Raw genomic sequence first — 11,200 nt, forward strand, 5'->3', positions numbered from 1 at the left:
GTGTTGTTGCATTATTCATGGTGTTGTTGCTTCATTCATATTCAAAGTTTGAAATTAGGGTGGAAATCTGTTGTCACAGCTTTTGCTACTGCTCAAACTGCAGAGATCCTACAATGTGGTGTTGTTCCATTTGTTGTGATAAGTCTTGATGCTCAAGATGGATTCCCTACTAAGGGGGAGTTTTGAGATCACTTGCAAGGAGAGTTGAAGTCCTCGTTGCTGGTGCTGATGTGATACAGGGAGTTTTAAGATCACTATCCTACAAGGAGAACTTTGTATGTTTTTTGTTTGTTGGTTTCTTCATTTCCTTGGCAAGATGGTTGCATTTGTTTTGCTCCCATCTTGAGGGGGAGTGTTGAAATTAGAAAAATAAAATGTAATTAGTTAGCTTTTTATTAGTTAGTTGGTCTTTTACTTAGCCTATATATAAGGCTCTCAGTTGCAATTTGCTGTAATTTTTTCACAATGTAGTCAATAGTGAAACACGTTTTATCCTCTCAGTTTCGATAGTTTCTTCTTCACAGTTTTTACTTCCTTCTTCAATGAAGTTTTTCCCAAATCTCCGGATATCAATTCTCCATTTTCAACAAAGTCCTCCGTGGTACAGCTTTTTAAATTTAAATATGTTTACCAATCTATGGCCCATAATTTAATTATTTATTCTATAATCGTATTTTATCCACGTATTTCATTTCTGGCCTGAAACTAAACGACGCCCTCTCCTCAAAATGTGATAATTATTGCCTCACTTTCAACGTCGCATCGTTATACCTCATTTACCTTGTCTAAAGCATAATTTTATTTGGTAGAGCTTTGGGCTTTTCAGAGCCTTAAATATTAGGCCCCAATACAACATCAGCTAACACAAATGCAATACTAGTATTTAACATAAAGTAACGTATGGAGTATTATTTGGAAACAAATTTAATACATTCATCCCTTCATAAAAAATAATTTGATTTTACCATTTTGGAATATCTATAAAAAAGTAATACTGTTATTTCTAAAAATTAGAAAATTTTCCTTTCATACTATACCCTTTCTTTCTCATCTCTAACTTTAATTACCTTCCTTCATATCTCTTTTACTTTATCAACTTTTTCTTCTGTCATACTTTATTAATTTTCCACATATGTAAAAGGATTAAATTTTTTTGGACGGATGGAGTAGCTTTATTTCATTTATGTTATATGGATTGATGTGCGACTTACTTGGCAAGTAGCCGTGGGATTTCCTCGCAATTAACAGATAAATATGTTATACTCCCTCCGTCCCACTTAAAATGAAACATTTGGAAATCGGCACGGGATTTTATGTAGTGTTGTTTTGTGAGTTGATGAGGAGAGAGTAAAGTAAGAGATATGAAAAAGTAGAGATAGAGTTGTTTCCATTTTAGGAAACGTTTCATTTTTAATGAGACAAACAAAAAAGAAAAACGTTTCATTTTTAATGGGACAGAGGGAGTATATAACACGCTTTTTCGTTAAATAACTATCAAAGTATTATATTATGACACACTTTTTCGTGAAATAATTATCAATCAATCGCAGAGTATTTGGGAACCACATTAAATAATTGTGAATACAATAAAAGCCTTACTCTCAATTGCCAAACCAAGATTGACATGTTTTTTAAGGAAAACTAAGCTCCTATGGCAATAGGTCAGTCATAGGTCAGCCACAGATTAGCCATCTTTTTTCTCCGTCACATTATCAGTACTAAAATTTCACCTGCCACATCAGTATTTTAATCAAATAGGTTAGTCTAAGGCCAGCCACAGGCTAGCCGCAATAAAAATAATTCAAAAACAACTACATTTACGGAATTAAATTTACGATAAATTACGGAATTAAATTTACGAGACATATACGGGAAAATTCATTCATTTCATTTAAATAAAAAAAGGTACATAGATAAAAAAAATACATGATTTTTTTTTTAAAAAAAACGGGCTTCCACACACGAGCCCCGCCGCTCTCTACTCCTCATCGTCGTCGCCGCCACCGCCGCCGTCCTCGCCGCCGCCACCCGGGGTATCTGAGCCCGCGTCTAAGCCCCCCACCAGTGCCCTCGTGGCATCCAAATCCACATGCATGTTCTCGAGCATCGATTGAAGAAACCTCTTCTCCGTGGGGTCAGTTGTGGCCCTCCACTCTTGGAAGACCTTGTACATCCGTTCCTCCATTTTTTGATGCGAGAATAAGGTATACGCGCGTGGAGGGGGTGCCGAGATGACCTCCTTGGGCGATAGGGGGGATCCTCCCCTCGCTGCCCGTTGCGCCTGCTTTTGGCCAACCGGGCGAGTGCGACGAGCAAAGTATGGAGGGGACGGAAACTCCTCAGCATCCGGGGGTAGGTCGTGGGATCCGCCGCTGCTGCCGCTGTAATCGCCGGAATAGTTCAGCCTCTGCTTCTTCGGCCACCCAGCATCGCACCCCGCCCGGAACTTCTCGGAGTCCTTCAGCACCAGATAGCATTCCCAGAAGGTGAACTCCTTATAAGTCCCCGACAAGGGGAACTGACTCTCCGCTATCCTCCGGGCGTCCTCCTCAGTCTGTCCACTAGTTAGCATGCGGAGGGCGTTTGTGTACAACCCCAAAAATCGGCCGACCGCGGCCTTGATGCGTTCCCACCCCTTCCGGCACTCCTCCCCGTTGTAGTCCTTTCCGTGCGGGCAGTTCCTCTTGTAGGCTGCTCTAATCTTAGCCCACATGTTGACCATCCGCTGGTTGTTCGCAACCAGCGGATCGTCGCAAACCGACAACCACGCCTTGGCCACGCCGACGTACTCATCCTCCATCCACTTCCTCCGCGTGGGGGTGTCGTGAATAGCGGGCTGCGACGACTCGCCGACCACCTTGCCCTTCCCCTTGGTCTTCTTCTTCTTCGGCGTGCCCCGACCCGCTGGAACGGGAGTGTCCGACTTTCCGAGATCGATCCCCATCTCATGCAATGACAAAAGGTCATCGCCAGTGAACTGCGTCTCCACTTGGGTCGACGTGTGAGACGAAGCCGTCAAAAAATCAAAAGAGGGACGATAAACCGTGTCCCCCCCGGTGACCCCTGCATCCCGGGATGCATAATGGGCTGCATCCCTCCCTGCCATACCGACATCATCCCCATCATCTGCTGCATCATCTGCTGCTGCATCTGGGGCATACCTCCCCACCCCGTTTTTTCCTGCTCGCCGCTGGCCTGCCCCCCGCCCGGCATCCCCCACGGCATCCCCCCTGCGCTCCCGCCATCATCTCCATCAACTGTTTCCAAGGGACGTTAAACCCTGGGCCCATCTGCCCGCCCATCTGGCCCCATCCAGATCCCACGGTTACCGTGGGAGTCTGAGATCCGCTCGTCGCCGGACTGAACTCGTTGTTGTTGTCCATCGCTCGATATTGCTCTTGTACAAAAATTTAGAGAGAGAGAAAACTCGTTAAAACAAGTGGTGCAAATGAAAATGAAACTAATATCGCGTATATATAGGTTTTCAAAAAAAAAATTTAAAAAAAAACGAAAATCGGGCGCTGGCCGATCGGCACGCCACAATGGCGGCCATCGCATCGGCCAGCGCCCTCAAATCGGCGTGGGCTAGCCGATTTCTTCGTTGATTCGCGGTTGGTCGATTCCAATAGTTCGGCTAAAAGACCAGAAAGTCTAAATACAACCACCCCATGATTCTCAGATGGATATGCTAATGGACAAGTCTGCCAACTAAAGAAAATATCATGTGGAAACAATCCCCTAGAGTTTGGTGGTAGATTACATCAGGCCTTGCTCTAGTACGGATTTCAACAAAGCAACTTGGTCAACAACTTGTGTCTTAAGAAAAGAGGTAACACGGCCACTTTTATTTTATGTTAACGACAAATCATTACATGAAACTATGATAAAAATATTAAAATTATAAGAAAGAATCTTTTCCAATAATTTGATATGAAAGTTTTGGGTCACTGAAAATTCTTCCTAGGGATTGAGGTTCTGAGATCAACACCAAAAAATAATGTGTTTGACCTTGTAGCCAAAACATGCCTACTTGATGTAAGTGGGTTAATACTCCAATTATAGTAAACCATGGGTTGAGAATTGAAGAAGGGATATGGTAACTTATAGTGAATGATATCAACATTTAGTTAAAAAGTTAATAAATCTCTCGCATATTTAACCTGATATATCGTAAGCGGTAGGGATAGTGCATAAAGATCATATGCACTGAGATTTGTTCGATATCTAAAAGGATATGTGATATACTAACGTTATAGTCCAAAAATGAGAGCACTTGGAGATTCATGAGTGCAGAAGCGTTGATTGGACAAGTAATCCTATTAATAGGAATTCTACATCAAGGTAATTTACATTTATTGAAGGGAAGTTGGTTACATGGACAAGTAAGAAACTAAAGATAGTAACCTTGTGACTTGTCTAGTGCTTGAGGCAGAACCAAAAACAATTTTTTGTGGCTATGAAGACCAATGACACAGACAAAATTTCCTCAACTCATAAAAGTAAATTGTTCTGTAACAATAAGGCGGCCATTAGAACTGCATAGAAGTCAGTCCATCACAAAAGAATGAAACATTGGAAGACTGATTGACTGTTCTTAATGAAAAAAGTTTGAAGATGGAACTATCAAAACCCCTTTTGTTCGTGTAAACTGAAGATGTTTTAACGAGGTTCTTGGCAAATTGAGTATTGGAGATCGTAGATCAATATAGAAAGATACTATATTTGAGGAAAAACATCTCTCCTAACTGATATGTAATGGATGTGTAGTAGTAGTTGCCTATTTTGGCTCGTAGAAACCTCTATATAAAGAGAGACTTTCCAATCGTTCATATCATCAATGAATGGAATGAGGGTGGAATGAAATGGAGGTTGGAATGGAATGAATATAGGAATGAAATGTCAATTTCCTGGATTTCCTTTGCATTTTCATCCATTTACTCATTCATTCCATCACACCAATCAAATGAATAGAATGGAAGTAGGAATCACATTCCATTCCACCATTCCATTCCATCGTACCAAGAAGCCCCTTAGTCCTCTCCTGATCACCGTCTAAGAACTCTAATAAGGTTTAAGTTGTGTACATGAGTATGTATGACAATAAGGTTGAACAAATTAATTAGAAATGAATCAATTTAAGATGTGATTGATTGATAATTAAACCCAAAAATCATTTTGGAAACACCACAAGTAAAATCTCCTACAATCCGACACAATTAGTAGAGGTGGTAACGCCGCCGTCCACCACTAGATTATGGCCGCTGATATACTTGGACTCATCGCTCGCCAAAAACAGCGCCGCCTCCGCCACATCCCTCGCCCTCAGCGTCGCCCCCTTCAAATTTGCCAGCCCCCTCACAAACTCCTCCATCTTCTCCACCTCCACCTCGCTGATCACTTCTCCTCCTCCCTCCTCCCTCCACGCATTCACCAGCATGCTCGTCGCCACCCCAAACGGCGATATGCAATTCACCCTTATCCCATACTTCCCCAGCTCGCACGCCGCGTTCTTCACCAGCCCCACCACCGCGTGCTTCGACGCCGTGTACGCGTACGGCCCCATCCCCCCGGCAACCCCGGCCACGCTCGCCGTGCAGATGATGCATCCCCCTCGTCCTCCTCCGACGCGGCCGATCATGGCGCGGGCCGCGTGCTTCATTCCCAGCGCCGCGGCCCGCGCGTTGACCGCCATCACGCGGTCGAACTCGGCCGCGTCGAAGTCGAGGACGCTCTTGCGCCGCGCCTGGTCGCCCAGGATGCCCGCGTTGCTGAACAGGACGTCCAGGCCGCCGTGCGCGGCCACGGTCGAGGCCACCAGGCGCTCAATGTCGGCCTCGGACGCGACATCGCAGTGGACGTACGTCGCGCCGGGGGCAAGCGAGGCCGCCACTGAGCGGCCGAGCACGTCCTCCACGTCCGCGATCACCACCCGGGCGCCGTGCTCGGCGAAGAGCCTCGCGGTCTCCTCGCCGATGCCCCTTGCACCGCCCGTCACGATTGCAATCTTTCCATCCAATCTTTATGAAAGGACACAATTTTTAATTGCAAAATTAGTAAAGCAAGACAGATAAAAAGAAAAGTGTGTCCGACCAAAAAAAAAGAAAATTTTTTAAATTGGAAGTTTCTAATTTTTTTGGGATGGACCAAAAGAAAGATTTTCTGTTCTTAAAAGACAGATGAAAGTATTAATTTCTTATTTTTAAAATTTGCAAGATTGGTTAGAAATTGAACAAACTTTATGGCTTTTATGGCAATTTAGTAGGAAGTTAAATTATTGGAAGTTTTTGTATACGCATTAATTAATCTGGATTGAATTTGTGATGGAAATGTAGGTACCTTTTGAAGGAGGGAGAGGCGGTTTCTTTGCCGTTGACTGCCGGAAAGTGAGTCTCCGAAAGAAGTTGTGCCGCCGGCATTGGATCTAGGAGGAAGAGCGTTGAGAAAGTTATTTGAGTGAGAGAATTTAGTTAGAAATGGATGCATTTTTATAGATTTATCTAATCATGACTCTATTATAAAAATACTATCTACTTTTGACTCCCTTGATTTGTAAAGTAGCATGTATTTTCATTTTGGAACTTTTCATATTTAGTGTATGATTTTCTAGATACTCTTTTCTTTGCTTTCACCATTTTCTTTGCTATTTTTCTTAAACAAAATTACTACATATGAATAATACTAGTACTAGTGAACTAAAATGGGTGCTATAAACTCACGAAGTTTATCTTACAAAATTAATTATCAAAAAGTTTCAAAACTTTCTTAATTATCACAGGTAACTTTTTGTTTTGGATGCAAATTTGATGATAAATTAGAGTACACGTGTAAAAAAATTTTGTCGTCAATAAATAGTCACGTAAATATGTACTAATGTGACGACGTAGATGACAAACATCATAGTTCTGAGCCCAAAGATAATAGCACAAAATTTGATCAAATAGGATAATTGAAATTTTTTGAAACTTCATGATTTAACATTAAAATTTTAAAAAAATACTAGTATGAGATAAACCTGAATTTTATCAAACCAAAAGTAGGAAATCAATAAATTCGGGCATGCATCCCACAATATGTGGAGTAAATTTGTACTCCTTTTGTTCTACCGTAGTTGAGTCGTTTTTCCATTTTGGGAAGTTTTTTCGTAGTTGAGTCACTTCCCTATATGATAACAATTAACTCACCTTTTTTTGCCCGTAGGGGCAGCGCAGTTGGTAACGGAGGGGCAGATCTTGCTGCAATTAACTCACTTTTTGTTTCCTATTTCATTCTCTCTCTTGCTCTTTTCTACTTTATTTTCTCTATTTTTTTCTCTCTTGGTATTTTTCTTTTCCTCCATTTAACAAAATAAATATTTTTTTCTAAAACTTTGTGTCAAAAAGAAACGATTCAATTATGGCGAAACGGAGGGGAGTACTTGGTAATGTGAACGATTTGCTAATTATCATTTCCATTGACATCACCTAGCTCTATCAATTATCATGATTAAGACAATCTTAATTTAATGTCAAATTTAATTATATTGTATGGCAGCAAGAAACACGATAACAGGGACAGCCTGATCAACTATTGGATTTGCTTATTTGTGTTTATGCACTTAATCAAGAAAGCCAATTGTAGACTAAGCAAATCAAATATTTGAAAAATGGCCATGCTACTCATGGAGAATTGATTATTGCAGCCCACTCTGTATTTGTATGAATAATTAATAAAGTAGCAATCGACAGCAATAAAGGACCATTTCAAAGATTTTGTGTGCGATCTTTTGTCATTAAGACCTTGTTGTAGCTGAGATCGCCCGTGTGATTTCCTTATTTATTAAGTTAATTAATTACTATCGTTTATTAATATTAATACTTATTTTTTTCACTTTTATTATTGTTATTAACTCTGCAGGTCATTGTTCCATGCATTTTCGATAATACAGTCCTTTTTCAATTGGAAGGGAGAGTGATAAGAAATAAGTCTTATAGTTCGATGTTTATAGAAGGAAGTTTCACTATTTAAATTGATAATTCAATTCAACAAATATTATTGGTAAAATTTGGACGAGTACATGCGTGTATTATCACTTTAGAAAAATTTGGACGAGTAGATGTGTTAATTGGGCTAATCCGTTCGGGTTCGGGCCAATCCACTCGGGTTATGAATTTTTCGGATTATAAATTTCCGGCCCTAACTCTAAATCTTCGGGTTTCGAGCTAACCCACGGGCTATTCAGGTCAATAGTGATCTTATATGTTACTTTCTATACAGTCTAATATTCTAACTTATTAAAAGGCAGATTGCCGCAAATAAGTGATCAAGAGAAAGAAAATAATAGCAATTGAAAATTGAAACAAAATAGATAAACATATTGTTTAATTAATAACACACATGAATGAATATGGAAATCATGCATTTCATATAACCCTAACTTTCAATTTGAGAGAGAAGACATAATTACCATATATAATTCATATGATCATATCAATGTTGTATTTAATTTTGATATTACCAAATATACTTCATATAAATGTATAATCCAAAATTTTAATTATATTTTTATATTAAATGCTCAACTCGTGGGCTAACCCGCAACCCACCCGGGCCAGCCCGCATAACCCGAACGGGTTAGCTAGTGTAGCCCGCTTTTGAATATGGGTTGCGATTTTTCGCCCCTAACCCTATGATTTTTTCAGATTATTCGGGTCGACTCGTGGGTTTCGGACTAAATTGACATCCCTATATGTGTGTATTATCACTTTAGAAGAAGGCAAAACACATCCTTAAGTCATTGTACCTTGATTGTTTATTTCACTAGGTCCTTATACAATTTTTTCATTTTAGTAAGTCCTTGTACTTTTATATTCGATATATTACAATCCTTATTTGACGGAATCGTTAACTTTTCCGTTATAAAATAACGCATTATATATTAATTATTTGAATATATTCCACCTAATATCCCAGTTGAAAAATATGAACATAACATTAAAAAAAAGGATATGTCATCCGCTCCTCCACCCAGATCCGCCGCCCCCACGGCTTCTCCGTCCTCGCCACCGGTGCCGCCGGCTGTGTCGGCTCAAAAATATATTATTGGAACCAAATATAAATTAATATTCGAACTTCAAATAATCAAACAACAAATTTCTTTTAACGATTTGGAAGTCTTTAGTTTTTTTTTTTTGTTTTTATCTTTTTTTTTTACATTTATGTTATGTTCATATTTTCCAATTAGGATGTATATTTTCCAATTAGGATGATAGGTGAAATATATTTAAATAATTAACATATGATGTGTTATTTTATAACGGAAAAATTAACGGTTCTGTTAAATAAGGATTGGAATATGTTGAATATAAAAGTACAAGGACTTACTAAAACGAAAAAATTGTATAAAGACCTAGTGAAATAAACAATCAAAGTATAAGGACTTGAGGATTTGTTTTGCCTTAGAAGAATGATATCCTACATATCTTATGTGAGCATCACTCTTATTTGACGTACGTTTAATGTTGTTCGTTTCGATTTATATATTTAGCTTGATTCTAATACATTAAAAACTGTTATTAAAATTTTGAATTTCATAAAATTCATAAAAATCAAAGCTCAATTTGCTATTTTATGTATGATTTGAGATAATTTAATAAATCAATCTTTGAGTTTTAATAATTTTGTGAAAATAATATTTTGAATAACAGTTCTTAATGTATTAGAATCAAACTAAATATATAAATCAAAACGAACAACGTTAAACATGCGTCAAACGAGAGAGTGGTGCTCAATCACATAAGGAGCTCACGTACTTTATGCCGAAAGATGCATCCGGTGTCTTGTTCGTTAGATGTAATGTCTTACATGGGTGAGTTATAGTTCTATCTATAAAATGCAAACTATAACTAAAAAGCAACCATTAGATCATTAAATCCAGACTCAGAATAATCCAACTATGAGTATCAATATAATGAATAAAAAATATCGACAGAGATATCAATGTCAACTACCAATAATTCAGTTATAACTAACACTTCAGAAATGTCTCAAAATTTTGAATTCAACTACCAACATCTTGACACAAAATCCCGAAACTTGTGGACGAAGTTACCAATAGTCTCCCTACCTTAATATCATAATTACAAATCAAATGTAGACATAAAAAAGAATAATTTTAATTTTACTTTTCATCTCGGCCAATTTTCACAAATTTAATCCTTTGGGCTTGAGACTCAGTCATTAATACAACTCGTACCTAATCCTAAACCAAACCCTACCGTACACAAAAAAGGGGATCATGTTGAAAAATATTATAGTATTGTTGAAGAGATATGTTATTGGATATAAATTGAAATGATTGACTTCATAGATTTTATATTCCTGATTGCATATTATAGGTAAGCTACATATGTTTCGTTTAATTAGTGAACAAATAAATGAAATAATGATAGTATGAAATCACAATTAATTAATTTGAATAATACTACAAAGCTCATAAAGAAAAAGTTTTAAAAAAATGAGACCTTTTCATTTTCCATTACAAATTTACACAAATTTAAATGTGTAATTCACAATCCAATTGTACTGGAGTTCAAGTGCATTATCACGACAAGACAAATATGTAATGTGACTATATATATTGATGTTACGCTCGTTCTATAATTTCATGATCTACAACTTACTGCCTAAGTTATTGATGATAAAATTGCGATATTATAATTTTAATGGTTGTTGCAGAAAGATACCCAACATAGTTTTATTGTTTTGAGAAGACAAACACGTAGTAGAATTGAAGTATTCCATCAAAAGGAGTCTGTACGTGAAGACGTTGAAATCTTATACAATTATAAGTCAATAATATCGGAAAAGCAAGTTTGAAAATAATATATCAGTCATTCAATGTGTGAACTTTATGTTCGAGGAAACTACCTCAACACTAATCTCCTATATTTATTTGATGATGGTACAAAAGCAAGATAAAAAAGTGAAAAATAAAAATTAATTACTAATATTGTCATGTAACTAAGTACTCATTTATCTCTAAATTCCTATTAGTTTGAAAATTTTTGCTAGGGAACCGGACATTTAACACGGTGAGATGATGAAGCTCGAAAATCCACTTACTACAATGGAAATCTATCGCTTATACTCCCTCCGTCTAAGAGCCACATTTGATTTTGGCACGAGTTTTAATAAATATAAAGAAAAGTGAATTGAATAAGTT

General features: G+C 38.0%; 1 protein-coding gene across 1 annotated transcript; it reads right to left on the reverse strand.

Moving 5' to 3' along the window:
• Window positions 1-5,119: 5,119 nt before the first annotated feature.
• LOC125185269 (short-chain dehydrogenase reductase 2a-like) lies at window positions 5,120-6,449 on the reverse strand. The gene is made up of 2 exons (XM_048081779.2): window positions 6,337-6,449; window positions 5,120-6,017 (listed from the first exon to the last, which is right to left on the reverse strand). Exons 1-2 carry the CDS (start codon window positions 6,414-6,416, stop codon window positions 5,201-5,203), a joined length of 897 nt encoding a protein of 298 aa, XP_047937736.1. The 5' UTR covers window positions 6,417-6,449; the 3' UTR covers window positions 5,120-5,200.
• Window positions 6,450-11,200: the final 4,751 nt, after the last annotated feature.

The sequence above is a fragment of the Salvia hispanica genome, chromosome 1, assembly GCF_029641045.1.
Source record: "Salvia hispanica isolate PSC_SH4W2 chromosome 1, Shi_PSC_v1, whole genome shotgun sequence".
Taxonomy (NCBI): Eukaryota; Viridiplantae; Streptophyta; class Magnoliopsida; order Lamiales; family Lamiaceae; genus Salvia; species Salvia hispanica.

What these genes read in the sequence shown, in the direction of transcription:
- LOC125185269 (XM_048081779.2), bottom strand. Translation starts at nt 6,416, where the DNA reads ATGCCGGCGGCACAACTTCTTTCGGAGACTCACTTTCCGGCAGTCAAC. An exon ending in GCCTCTCCCTCCTTCAAAAG is followed by an intron (nt 6,018 to 6,336) that starts GTACCTACATTT and finishes CCTTTCATAAAG; the next exon opens with ATTGGATGGAAAGATTGCAA.